The following is a 13,748-nucleotide window of genomic DNA, read 5'->3' as shown; positions in this document are numbered from 1 at the left end:
GATTTAATAGTTTTTAAATATAAATTTAAAAATGACGTTCACCACTTTTGTGTTGGTATATTTTCGAGGGTCGTTTGGCTTATACAGACTATCGCCCGCCGGTCACACTGGCTAAAGCTTAAAAAAAACACTTGGCAAGACTCAGATAATAAACAAAATCAAATTTATCTGAACTTCGAATAAGATGGAATACGAAAGTGTGCTGATCGTGAAGCCGGAGGTGTTTATCTACAAAATACCGCCCCGTGCGAGCAATCGAGGCTACAGGTAAGTCGACAAATCGGCTGGCAAGCCAGGTGACTACTTTTTTTCGCCCCTTTCTTTTGATTTTCTGCCATCAAAATTGAAAGTTCTTCGTGCATTTCAACGCCCACTCGCTGCACATATAACTAAATATATAAGTGTGCGGGAATGCATTAATTATGTTTTTCTAAGAAAAGTCAAGGTTAAAGGCAGCACGACTTCCGCTGCTGAGACTGTGAAGTTCAATTCCAATTGATTTTTTTTTCCCTGAATTATTGTTGAACATTTTCACTTACACGTATCAGGGAGCCAAAAACAAAAACACAAAAAAAAAAACAGATAAACACACAGAAAGAAATGGGGGGCAGCGAAAAAGCTTCGCTGGCGTGCGTGTAATTGTTGCTATTTGCAGCCACTCTCTTTGTTTTCCTTTTGTTGCTGTTCATTTCACAGTTAACTGCGCTCAGGTGAGCAAATAACACAAATTATCGAAATAACTCAAATATTGGGGGTATACTACAATTAAATGGCTGCGAACGATCCATTAATCGAATGCCAGGCGAATTGATCCACAAAGAACCACATTCCACCGGTTTTTCTATTGCATTTTATGGCTTAAATATATCGTAATATTATTTATCTCTCTATAGCAATTATTTCTGTATATATATATATAATCTAAGGATCATAATATGCAAGAATTCCTCACAAATCCCTGATCCTCGTGATCTTAAGTGGAGTTTTTGAGATCTATTAACTTCTTACAACTACAACAACACCCTATATGCTCGTAATTTTGCCAAGTAATGGAATTTCTAGCAGATAGCATGGAAACTGAACGCATTCTTAGACTAGAAACGCCAGATAAAGTCGTTCATTTTCTGCCAGATCTTCAGACCTAAATAATATATTTAACCGTTCTTATCAGTTTGCGCATACAATTTCCGCCAGACGAAGAAGAGTAGCATTCTAAGTGATTTATCCTATTCGCAGAGCGGGAGATTGGAACTTAAAGGAGCCCACCTGGACGGGCAGGATGCGACTGGTGGCCAAGGGCACCGCCGTCATCCTCAAGCTGGAGGACAAGACCAGTGGTGCCCTGTTCGCCAACTGCCCCATCGACACATATCCCGGCGTGGCCATCGAGGCGGTTTCCGACAGCTCCCGCTACTTTGTCATCCGCGTGCAGGACGATAATGGACGGTCGGCATTCCTGGGCCTCGGCTTCGGCGATCGATCCGATTCGTTCGATCTGAATGTGGCGCTGCAGGACCACTTCAAGTGGGTGAAGAACCAGGAGCAGATCGAGAAGGAGAAGACGGAGCCCAAGCAGGAGCTGGATCTGGGATTCAAGGAGGGCGAGACCATCAAGATTAACATGAGGATAACGGTGGGTTCAGCTGCATTGACTTTGAATGCCAAGTAATCATTGCCATAAGCAATCTGCTGCTATATCAGCTATTTCTGGGAAAGAAGATTCCCCCATCCGAGCCACTCATTTTGCTTAATCAGCATATCTGAGTTGCTGAGATGTTGAAACTTGATCATTATGTTTATGGCGGGTGATAACGCTTTCAAGCCCAAAAAACCGCGGAATCGAACTTGCTTAATGTGTGGGTACTTCGTTGTTTGTTTCAGAAAAAGGATGGCTCCGAGGGATCCTCGCGCACTGGCAAGAACAAAGGCTCCTCGGGCGTGCTGCCACCGCCGCCCGGTGGCCTTGGAAAGATCGCTCCGCCACCGGCCGCCGCCCCAGCCCCGACGGTACGGCAAAGTCCCGGCGTTTCGCCCGCCCACAGACCCGCCGCTGGAGGATCCGAATGGACCGACTACGCATCAGCCGGGTGAGTTGTAACTGGGATTATTCCCAACTAGATCTGCTTTACATCGCGAATTCTTCGTTTTCCAGTGGCAACCAAGGACAACAGAACTCGTCCAACGCCAACTGGGTGCAGTTCTAGATAGACATCATCCTGTTCCTGCTGCTGCTCCTGCTGCTGCGCTCCTATCACCCAGAACTTTATGTTTTAAGACTCTTCAGATGTGTTTTTTTTTTGTATTCACCATTTTCAAGCAAATTATTATCGTTTTGAACAAGACCAAAAGATTGAACATAACATTCAGCAAAGGCGTCACGCGTTAAAGTTAAAGATTTATAATTCAATTGAAATTGTGTATTAGTTTCCCCGCCCACCACTCTCCCTCCCTCTCTCTCTCTCTCTGTCTGCCTGCGTAGTTGCGTCTCGCTCTAATTGAGGAGGAGTACGATGGGCGTGGGCGGAGTTCTCAGTGGGCGGGGATCTGTAGCGAACTATTTAGCCTGGTTGTTAATTGTATAAGTGAAAGTAACGATAATTTGTATGGAAATTATACTAAAATGTAATTTGTTAACGTCGAGATAATGCAATTAAATATGCAAACTAAGTTTAAATCAAGTTACACACGAACACGAACACTGCAACAGCTAAACTAAAGTGAATTATTCAACTTTTGAGTACTTACACACGCACGTAAAAAAAGGACATTCCGCAGATGAGCGATAGGACGCACTACATGCCAATCTTATTTATTGTTAACTCTATTCCAAATTACCCCCTCCCCCCTCCGATCCACTTGTTTCACAGCCCCTACCTTATATGGAATACCCGAAATTATGCAGATCCTTGCACCTGTTTCCCGTTTTCCAAACTCGAATCACATTGTTTGAAATCGGAATTGAATTAGGCGATCAGTTTTATGGTTTCACATTATTTGAGTGGTTCGCAATCGGGATATCAGGTCATTATATATACATATATATATATATTTTGTTCTGTTTTCAAAAGTGGCACACACATGCATAGCGTTTAAGTAAATCAAATGAATTATATATACATAATATACAATATGAAGGAATATCCATATGTATTTAATAAACCACATAATTGTAGAGAAGTAAATCTTGCTATATCTGAATTGTTGTTTCAGCCCCGACCACAAATCACCACAAATCAATATCCTATAACTATGCTCTCTCGTTTCTGTTGCTGTTGAAAGATAACATAAAAACCTAAAAAAAAAAGGAAAAGTTTAAAAAAGCGCGTTCTATTCGTTCCATAAGTGTTTTATGATTAGAAGAGCTGCTTTTGGCACACATTTTCATCGCTTTAACTTTAGAAATATATATATACTATGTGGAAAGATCGGCTCGCGTCTTCTGGGGACGTATTCGTATTCGAAAAAGTTAACTGCTATTTTTTAATTGTTATTTTTGGCTAATTTATTGCTTACTTTCAACGAGAAAGCACACAAGAGTTGATTCCATTTTACTTGCGAATTTAATCACCGACAGCCAATTATTTTTTGATTAAAAAGCGGCTGACAGTTTCTATTTTTGAAATTTACACGATATTTTCCACATATATTTTCTGGTTCAACGCTGTTTATGTTCTCAGTGTAACCGGCCAGAATTGCAAACAGGATATATATATTTTCGCTGAGTTTTCGTAACTAATTTTAGACAACCTTCGAAACGAACATATTCGCCAGCTTTGAGCAGTCAACAAAATCAACAAACGAAACATAAATTACATGGAAATAAAATTATATATATATATATACACACACAAGATATATACAAGAAATGTAATTAATATTAATGAAATACGAAATAAAAATAGCAATGAATTTCAATGTAAAATGCCACAGATATTTTAATTTTGTGGGTAAAATGAATATGGATATTCTCCAGCTCGCTGATAAATATAATCTTTGTTTAAATTATAATCTTTGTTTAAATCAGCCCCTTGTTAAATAAAAACCACTTTTGCTTTGCATTTTTCTGTTCTTTTTTTTCATACGTTTTTATTTAACTTACAATTTTGTTTTCGGTTCTCTCGCCGGTTGTTCTTTGCATTAAGGTATTGTTTTTCGACATTCTTATGGATTTCGTTTTTTAAATAATCGTTTAGTTTTTAGTACATACAAATACAACGCAATATTTTCATAGGACTTCGATTCCCGACTCTTGACTTCGCGCCGATACACAATTAATTTAACCGGCTTGCTGCCCTCTTCAATATTTAGCTTTAGTAATTCTCTGCCTCCGGATTTCTCTCACCGAACTACGTGGATCAATGTTACATCATCGTACGCTACTCATATACATAGCTATCTATATATGTATAAATAGATGTGGGGGGGGTATCTGGTATAACCTGGCTAGCTTGAAGTCGCAATCACCACGGATTGCACATCATAGTTTTAGTTTTAGTTTCCACATCCGATCATTAGCCATAGTTAGGTCGGAGTTCCTTTTCAGCTCCCTCAACCGCCATGAGTTATGGGCACAATTTCGATTTCGTTGGACACCCACATTTGTGGCATTTTGAGCTGCAAGTTTCGGAAATTGGATGAAATGAGGCGGCAGAGGCGGCTTTAAGTAGCATATACAAAGAGTGTATATATATAAATATGTAACATTATATTTCTGCTTCGGATTTCTGGGGGGTGTCTCTTATTTTGTTGTTATTTACACAGCTTCATTTGTGGTTTGCATAATGCAAAAAAAAAATATATATATGTATAATATATTGTGGGTTATACATTTTACAATACCATTCACTATTACCGCTTCGCTTAATCGTAATCGTAAATCAGACGCACAGCTGGCATATAACAGATATCGTACTCCTAAGCTTTTCACTCCGTTCGCATTAATGCATGATGACAATGATTAACAGTTTGTGCCCACCATCGGCATTATCCTTATAACATAAACATCTTCCTTCTGGTGTCATTACAATCGACATGACTTTTCGCTTAAGTGCTATCAACTAAAACATAACTTAACTCTATTCATGTGTGTGGTTTTTGTGTGTTTTACGTACATTTGCTGCATGTATGTGCACAAAGTGGGTGGCTAAAAGTGGGTTGCTTTGTTAAAAAAAAAAACAATACGGTAGGCAATTCTTAAACTGAAAATCTTAACATCAAGTTACTACTTATGTTCTCGTTCTCGCAAGCCTTCCACTCGATTCGCTCGCAGTGGCCTTTATATTTTTCCTTTTTCCTTTTTATTTCCATTTTTATTTTCAATTAGACGAGGTGGAGTTACATGGTGTCCTAGTGACCGGGAGCTTGGCTTTGGGCTGGGATCGCAATTGCAATTGCTTGTGGATTACATGAAGCGCTGGCGTTTACTACTGTAGTGGCAAATGTCCATTTTGTCGTCGATGGGACTCCCGGGACGCTTGCAATGTCGCGCTATTTCGTTGGCGACAAATGCGAATAGTTCCGGGCCACTGAAATATAAAGGACATTGATTAGGTATCTTTAAATTGGCTCTGGAGTAGCTACAATGTTTGCTGAGCAACCAAGTTCATAATAATGCTTGATAAATACTAACCGGGGTCGCAAAACCAAGGCCTCCTTGAACGTGTGCAAGTCATCGCCGATTCCGCCACCGGGGGCACCGCCCGTTACCTCCTGACGGCCACCGGCTGCTCCGGCGGACAGCAAGTGCCCACCGCCGGCAGCTGTGAGCGGACCACCGGTCAGGCCCAGTCCGGAGCCGTGGAATCCCAGGCCAGAGCCACCACTGCCGCTCTGGTGGTGATGCTCCGGCTTCGGTGAGCTGCAAGAAACCGACGAAGGTGAGCAGTTTTAATTGTGCAAATGGCAACGGCGACTCACCGACGATTGGCATGTGGATTTGAGTTGGATGGCGGTAGTGGCTTTCCGGCCAAATAGGCCAACAGATCCTCGCGACGTATCATGCGGCGTTTTTTGCTACGCGCCCAATCGGCCAATTCGCGAGTGCGTCTTTGGTAGCCGCATTGAATGGCAGCGTCGCTGGTGCGTTTGAGACCATCACATGATTCTGGAGGAGATCGGGGGACACGGATCGGATTAGTCAAGTCAGATGCTTTGGGAGAAGCGACATGGACTCACCTTTGTAGAGTGTTGTCACAGTGCCAGCTGCGGTCTGGAAGGGCAGCCAAAGGGCGCCTGTATCCGAGGAAAATGTGTTCGATGAGCGTTCTGTGGAATATGGAGAAATATGTTATTTATTAAATAATATCGTACTTTTGAGGGTCATACATTTGATATATGGGTTTATCCCTTTAATATGAATAAGTCATTCCCCCCTTTTTTGCGCTTTTTTATTTGAAATTTGATAGATTGGTGTGGAATTGCTGATCCGAAAGCATGGATGTTATTGATCTAAGAATCCAGTTTCAACTAGCCAATCCCTACTATGGAATATAAAAGTGCAATGCTCGACAATAATTATGTTTATATCACACGCTTTTTCCAAACTACTGGTATTTATAAGTTATTACCCTCATGGAAAGAAAATTGATACATAAACAAACTTATTGTTTGTATAATTTTGGGAAACAAATAAAAAATGTTTTGTCTATGTTCCTGAAATATTATTATATATGTATATACAGGATGTCAGGACATGGTGGAATGAAATGGCGGACACGAAATCCCTGAAAGACGTTTTTCCTTGTGGAAAGTGAACAATGGAAAGAAACACCTACGACCTGTCGATCGTTTCTTCCCTCTCTCATTCTCTCCTTTCACGGTTGACCCCTGCTCCTTGCACACCTGCTGCACGAAAGGACGAAAAAGGACGAGAGGGAGACAGAAGGCAAGAGAAGAGCCGTTATCGACCCGGAGAAAGAGGAAGAATGCGGTGCAAGAGGGATGGCAATAGGCACTCGAAGTTATTTGCAAGCAAAATAAAAAGAAAAAAACAAGAATGAGAAAGCAAAGAGCATGGCAGATTAATCTTACAGCGAGTTTCCCTACTTCATTTTGTTTTGTATTTCGCTAGCCGAAAACAATGACGAAAGCAAAACAGCTGTTCGACTCTCTCACACACACACGCACGCAAGCAAACAGATGAGCCTGTACGCACATGTTGATTAATGATATCAACAATAACAGCAACAACACCACAGTCGCCAGCAACAACAAATGGGGGGCATGAAAATTCTAAACGGCGACGCCTCTGCCCCTTTCTTTCTCTTGCTCTCCCTATTTTCGATTGCCATTGCACTTGCCATCTCTCTTTTCGCACCGTCTCGTTCTCTCGTTCTTATGCTCCCTGTTCTATTGCATCCCTCTCCCCCCTCCCCCCTTCATAAACAACATGGCCAATAAACCATAACAAAAACAACAAAAGCAACACTGGAGCCCTTTCTGCATTTTGATAATGCGTAGTATTGAGGAGCGAGCGAAAAGGGAAGTTGCATTTTCATGATGAAAGCCGGGCTGCTGCTACCCCCTCCTCTTCTTCTTCTTTTTCTCCTGGCTGTTCTATTAATACCTCGCCCAAAACTATTTTTGAAGAGAGACTACACACACACACACACGAACACACACACGGACGCAGATAGTCAGACGGAATGGAAACACAAAGAATAGCAACAAAAAAATAAGCATGGAAGCCTACGCCCTTGGAAGGGATAACGGGATCTATATCCCCCCCAACCACCACATCCTCGCCATCGCAATCAACTCACCTCTGTACAGCTGGGCAACGGCGGTGGCCGAATCCTGGAATGCTCCCCAAACAGTGCCCAGATTGTTATCCCGCTGACGCACAAACTCCCGTTCGTATTCATCGTGCTGACCGTGGATTTCTCGGTGACACTGCTCCTCCAGCCAGCTCTCCTCGCCTCCGGACTCCGGTTGTTGTTGCATTTCTCTCTCCACTAACGCGCTCTCTCGCCTTGTGTCCCTTCCAAGTTACGGGTTCGTTCCCGTTCCGGCAAATGTGCCTGGACAATCTTCTTCTTCCGCTGCTCCTTTTCTGCTGCTGCTGTTGCTGCTGCTTCTTCTTCCTCCACTGGCGCTGCTGCTACGACGACACACGCACACACACACACACTCACACGCGAAGCGAAACGCACCAACACACTCGCACGCACTTTGGACCAAACTCTTGGTTTCGATATTGGTGTTAGCCAGGAAATTGGATGCCAATCCTTCGTTTCGACCGTCTGCCCGAGAAGGGGGCTACTCTGGACGCCCGGTTGGGAATGATAATAATTTATTTATTGCACGAACGCAGAGCGAGCAACACTTTTACGTAGTAAACCAGCACAAAAAAGAACGACACTCAGCGACAGCGTTGCTAGATCTGGAAAAACTGTCGAGCGACCGCTGCTGGCATTCTAGTTCGATTTTGAATCCGGTAGCAGGTTCTGATCCTGGTGAACCAGTGACTTCTTTTTTACTTCTTAAAAATAAAGATAGCAAAAATGGAAATAAAAATTCCATCTAATGCCTGATGTAAAGTTAATAAATTTAATAGGAAGTGTTGCATTTTATTTTGGTAATAATTTACATAAAGACTTCTAGGCTTAAAAAATTCGTTTGATTTGGCGAACCAGTCGCGAATCACTATGTTCCTTAAATATTTATATAAGTAAATATTTTAGATTGTTATTTAAAAGTTGTAGAAAGCATTATTACAAGCTTTTATTTGTGCTTGAAACAGTGATTTTATGATATTAAAATAATCTCTTTTATATGTTGCGTTTTGGAACAATAAAACTATATAACTTTAATGTTTTTAGTGTTGAATTTGTAATATTTGTATATTTTTCCGATATTCCACTCTGGCTATATATATATAATTTGCGAACCAGTAAAAAATGCATAATAATAATGTTGCCATCTGTTAAACTATTAACAATTTGCATATGTATATATATGTCCAATACTATTTAAGAACTTGAATTAGTGCATTACCCGATTCTTTTACAGTTATTGTACAAGTTTGATGCCGAATAAGCTATTTATGCATTTAAATAATTATTTTTATGATAGCCAACGTAAAAAATCTTTATTTGTGCAAAATTTAAAGTCCAGCTTAAATATGTTTACGGCGCTAAAAGTCCTCTTGTAGTGTCCTATAAAATAGTTTTTTATTTCACAAGCACAAGAAATGTCTAAATATTTAGTAAGCGTTTTAATTGTTCCAGTTCCGTGGAACCAGTTCCGGATCAGAATATATGTGGATCACAGTGGCATCGCCGCACTCTGCACGCTGTCAAAAGCCGGCCAAATTCAGTCCGAAACGAATTGAAAACAAATCGAAAGGATCCTTCCCAGCGAAAAACCATGATGTCCATGAACTCCAATCTCTTCGAGCCGGGTAAATCGAAGCCGGAGCGAAGCTTCGTCCAATTGGCGGTGAAGCAAAACCAGCGCCTCGATGGCCGGCGCTCCAACGAGAGCCGCGATGTGGAGCTGACCTTCGGCACGGATTGGGGCTCCGTGGCGGTGTCCATGGGCGACACGAAGGTAATGGCCCAAGTGATCTGCGAAATGGGCCTGCCGTCCTTGTCTCGCCCCAACGAGGGTAAGCTCCAACTGAACGTGCTCCTTGGCGGCGTTGCTTTTCTGGACGAGGCGTATAGCACACATGACCAGCGATCGCTGAAACTGAACTCCTTGCTCGAGAGGACCTTCCGCAGCTCTAAATGCATCGATTTGGAATCTCTGTGCGTGGCCGCCGAGAAGCATGTGTGGTGCATCCGTGTCAACGTTAATGTGATCAATCACGACGGGAATCTGTATGGTAAGGGAACTTAAAATGATCAAAAGCTATCAGTTGGTGCCATGCCGTCACCTGAGCGGCATACTTTAATCGTTTCTGAAGAAAATCTATATATTCCATATCTATATATCTCTATTCTTTCTCACAGACGCCAGCTCCATAGCCACTTTGGCTGCATTGATGCACTTTCGCCGTCCGGATGTCTCGTACAAGGACGGTGAACTGCGCATCTTTAAGCAAAATGGGCTGGAATTCACGCCACTGCTATTCCACCACTATCCCGTCAGTGTAACCTACTGTGTTTACAAGAGCAGCGGGCAACCAATACTGGATCCTACGCTGCTGGAGGAGAACGCCGCCGATTCGGTGATTGTCCTGAGCTTTAACTCCTATCAGGAGCTGTGCAGCCTGACTGCCGGAGGCACTGCACCCACAAATGCTCCCATCGTCATGCAGTGTGCCCGCAATGCGGCAGCTCGTTGCAAGTCCCTGTTGGATTTCGTACGCAAAGCTTTGGCGCTGGACGAAGAGCGTCGATCGCAGGGCGATCGATCGGTCAATGGACTGGTGGGACTGATTTTAAATACGGAGCACAAGCTGAGCTACAACAAACTGATGGGCATCCAGAAGCAGCAGCAGCAGCAGCAGCAGCAACTTCCGCCAGGCGAGAACATGGAGTTGGATAATGAGAGCAGTGAGACCCCTGTGGCCAACGAAGAGCCGTCCAAGAAGGAAGGAGCTGGCGCTCCCATGGACACCAGCGACTGGCTGCCTCACGATGAGGACTCCCAGGAACTGCCCATGCGCTCGGAGGCAATCCCATCGAAGGCAGGCAAATACAAGACGAACAAAAAGACACGTCCGCGCAAGCAAAGTAAGTTGGCAATCAAAGCTGGAGTCCCATTATTGATAATGCATTGATTCTCCTCCAGATAACAGCGACTCCGAGGAGGAAGCCAAGCAGTACATCTAGTCGATGTGATGGTCGTGTAGTTAAGAGAATATGCTTTCTATTAAGTTTTATTTAGGCTTATATGTATAGCTAAAATCAGTCTAGGCTTTTAACAGAAATCGTTTAATGCGGAATTCCAATTGATTTGTGGAACCGATGTTCGTCCAAGTTAGACTTAAAACTAGAGCTCTAAATATATATGCAACCCGCCGGGGCGAACGACACGATGTTTTAGTTTAAATATTGCAAGTTAATTCGTTCCTTATTTCTCTCTTTGTAGCGATAATGCATTGGCTTCCGGATTCAATTTGCTTTCACATTGAAGTGCAATTGTATCTCGGTGTTTGCTTGTCTGCTTACTACTAACTGATGTCTAGCCAGAGCCCCACTTCATTTAACTTGATGTATAGTACAAACGACTAAATGAACATGTCTTTAAGCCTAAGAATACGAATTGCTATTTGATTTAGTGTGTTGTGTTTTCTGTTAATTCTCTTGTAAATTTACATAGTTTATTTAATTTTAGTGCGTGTATAAAGAGCTATTAACAACGGACCAAGGCTACAAATAGTTTTTGTAAATTTCTTTTTTTTAATATTAGGCTTACTTTCGCAACATACTATTTTCTTAATTTAATTTTTTTGTTTTTTGTGGGAGCACCAGTTGCCTTTTTCCTTACGTTCTTTCATTGCATATTACTTTTGTGTTCCGGGGAGTCGAGGAAAGGTTTAAGGGTTTGGGCAGTGGTGGCTTATGGGTAGGGGATTAGGTTACTAGGGGGTCACACGGATGAGGATGAGGCATTGCACTATCAGTATTCTCGTTCATCCTTATTCTGGTCAACAATGCCGACGTCCAGCAAATGCAGCAACAATGTGAGAAGTGCGTGTGTGTTTACTTTTTTTTTTTCTTTGATCGGCAGTTGGCCAGCGTTAAAAGGAGTAGACGTCGTCGGCGTCCTCCTCCTCCCTCCGCCCGCCGACGCGCCTTCAGGTGGTGTCGTTGCCAAGGCCGTTCTTCTGGTCCAGCTTATTCGAGCCCATCTTCACCATGTACACGAAGAACGTGATGATCTCCTTCTCCTTGATGGGTATTGTCTTGAAGTGTTTCATAATTGTCTGCGGGTGGAGAGTAGAGGTTTGCAACTTGATTAAAACAGGGTTTAGAAAACCTTATAAGCTAATATAATAAAATATATAAGCTCTTTGGAGTGGAGGCTACTGAAAGAGGGCCCATGGATCATGGAGCATCACGGAGCACATTAGGCCAGCGTGCTACCCCATGAATTCCGCATAGCCTGCCCAATTCGTTAACTAGGTCAAACTTACATCCGCCAGCTGCGCCCGCTTCATGCCCTGCCTCGTTTGGACCTTGAAGTGGCGCTTGTAGCGTCGCAGCGTGCTCACGCCCAGCTGGTAGAGATCGGGGAACTCGTGCAGGTCCGTGTCCGTCTCGTTGCTGTCGTCCTCGCTGTCCTTGCGCCGACGCTTGGTGCGCACAGACTGGATGCGCTCCTTGTGGTGGTCACAGATGTAGATGTGCTGCGCGGCCGGATCGCTGCTGAGCTTGAGCCGCTTCTGGGCCACCGTCTTCTGGATGCGCTTGGAGTAGCTGGCGTAGCCAGCCTGGTTGCGACAGCGCTCCATGTCGTCGATTAGGCAGCACGTTTGGTCCGTGTGCCCGCGACTGTCCTCCTCACCGGTGCTGAATCCGTTGTTCATCCTGTTCCCAAGCCTGGCCGATTGCTTTCGCGTTCGTATCCAATCCAATCTGATCCAATCCCTTCCTGCTCTGCTTACTGCTCCTCTGATTTTCTCCGTTTCGCTCCTTTGTCTCCTCTTTCGCCTTTCTCTCTTTTGACTATTGCTTTGCTTTGTTTCTCTTTGCCAGAAAAAAATTTTCTTTGTGATGTGACCAGACTGGGCAATGGGGAAATTCGTCAGCAGCTGACAAGAGCGGACAATTTGAAACTGGGGCATTTGCCCTTGAAGGGTTGCTAAAATTCTTAAATATCAAGTGCAGCTGCTTTTTTCCAGAATACCAATCATTAATTTAAAATTGGTACTAATAATCACAAAAAATATTAATTAAATTAGTTGATTAGTTAATCTTAATAGTTAAATTTAAAAATACCGTGTACTAAAACATACTGGTCTTTTCCAGCACTGATTCCAATTGCCACTAACCGTTTTTGTCATTAATGGCTCACATTTGGGCACCGACTGGTCCTTTGTGAATATTAATTATACTCGTTTTTAGACCAATTCTTGATTATCTTTGTTTATGACCTTTTAGTTCGCTGGATTTTTACCTTTGACCTCAACCCCTTTGCTAAATTTAAATTTGTTTACAAAATGGCAAAAAGCCTTTTCACAGGACCGTCTGGTATTTAACTACCGTTAAGCACGACGGTCACACTAGTAAGAACTATTAAAGTTAACGCGCAAAACACGTGCCGTAATCATGAAAAACTCGACGAAAATAAGTATGAGCCAAAAACTGGCCTGCTGGCAGCAAATTCGGAGCATGTTGGGACCGAGTTACACGTCAGAGGAGAATTGGGATACTCATTTCAAGGATTTCCTCGACAGCTGGGAAAAGCATCCCGACGCCATCCGAAGCCGCTCCGTAAGATTTCTGCAAATTTTATCCGAGAACTACTCGTTTGTTATTTGTTTTAATCAACCAACAGGATCCGAGACTACTGCTAATACTGAAGCACTTGGAAGATCTGGAGGAAAACCCGCATGGACCGGTGGCCACACCAGAGTCCCCTGTTTGCTTGGAACTCACCAATTCCACCGCCGCGTCGCGTGAACATCCGAGTCCCAGCAAGTCCCTGGATTCCTCTGTAAATTCAACAGATTGAGATCCTGGGGATGGAGAAAGATAAATAAAATGAAAATTATACGTATAAAAATCCTTGTGACCACAAATGTGTTAAAATCTAAAAGCGGATTAATATCCATACGACTTCCAGTTCCTCCAAAG

At 43.0% G+C, this 13,748-nt stretch overlaps 5 protein-coding genes across 5 annotated transcripts; 3 read left to right on the top strand and 2 right to left on the bottom strand.

Annotated features, from left to right (window-relative positions):
* Positions 1–72: 72 nt before the first annotated feature.
* Positions 73–2,678, top strand: LOC6726186 (NECAP-like protein CG9132). Its single transcript, XM_002107126.4, has 4 exons — positions 73–267; positions 1,237–1,633; positions 1,882–2,087; positions 2,153–2,678. Exons 1-4 carry the CDS (start codon positions 185–187, stop codon positions 2,202–2,204), a joined length of 738 nt encoding a protein of 245 aa, XP_002107162.1. The 5' UTR covers positions 73–184; the 3' UTR covers positions 2,205–2,678.
* A 2,008-nt stretch (positions 2,679–4,686) lies between these two features.
* Positions 4,687–8,419, bottom strand: LOC6726185 (UPF0472 protein C16orf72 homolog). Its single transcript, XM_002107125.4, has 5 exons — positions 7,761–8,419; positions 6,175–6,264; positions 5,917–6,103; positions 5,630–5,857; positions 4,687–5,525 (listed from the first exon to the last, which is right to left on the bottom strand). The coding sequence occupies exons 1-5, from the start codon at positions 7,939–7,941 to the stop codon at positions 5,402–5,404; spliced, it is 810 nt and encodes a 269-aa protein (XP_002107161.1). The 5' UTR covers positions 7,942–8,419; the 3' UTR covers positions 4,687–5,401.
* Positions 8,420–9,250: 831 nt separating this feature from the next.
* On the top strand, positions 9,251–10,981 carry LOC6726184 (exosome complex component RRP45). Its single transcript, XM_002107124.4, has 3 exons — positions 9,251–9,826; positions 9,954–10,679; positions 10,738–10,981. Exons 1-3 carry the CDS (start codon positions 9,367–9,369, stop codon positions 10,776–10,778), a joined length of 1,227 nt encoding a protein of 408 aa, XP_002107160.2. The 5' UTR covers positions 9,251–9,366; the 3' UTR covers positions 10,779–10,981.
* A 241-nt stretch (positions 10,982–11,222) lies between these two features.
* On the bottom strand, positions 11,223–12,724 carry LOC27208427 (histone deacetylase complex subunit SAP30 homolog). Its single transcript, XM_016183998.3, has 2 exons — positions 12,086–12,724; positions 11,223–11,875 (listed from the first exon to the last, which is right to left on the bottom strand). Exons 1-2 carry the CDS (start codon positions 12,476–12,478, stop codon positions 11,747–11,749), a joined length of 522 nt encoding a protein of 173 aa, XP_016039711.2. The 5' UTR covers positions 12,479–12,724; the 3' UTR covers positions 11,223–11,746.
* Positions 12,725–12,996: 272 nt separating this feature from the next.
* LOC123327332 (protein deadlock-like) lies at positions 12,997–13,677 on the top strand. The gene is made up of 2 exons (XM_044923530.1): positions 12,997–13,385; positions 13,450–13,677. The coding sequence occupies exons 1-2, from the start codon at positions 13,221–13,223 to the stop codon at positions 13,624–13,626; spliced, it is 342 nt and encodes a 113-aa protein (XP_044779465.1). The 5' UTR covers positions 12,997–13,220; the 3' UTR covers positions 13,627–13,677.
* The last annotated feature ends 71 nt before the right edge of the window (positions 13,678–13,748 follow it).

This window comes from Drosophila simulans, chromosome X, assembly GCF_016746395.2.
Source record: "Drosophila simulans strain w501 chromosome X, Prin_Dsim_3.1, whole genome shotgun sequence".
Lineage (NCBI taxonomy): Eukaryota > Metazoa > Arthropoda > Insecta > Diptera > Drosophilidae > Drosophila > Drosophila simulans.
Note: the sequence above shows the minus strand (reverse complement) of the source record. Positions and strands in the feature narration are given on the sequence as shown.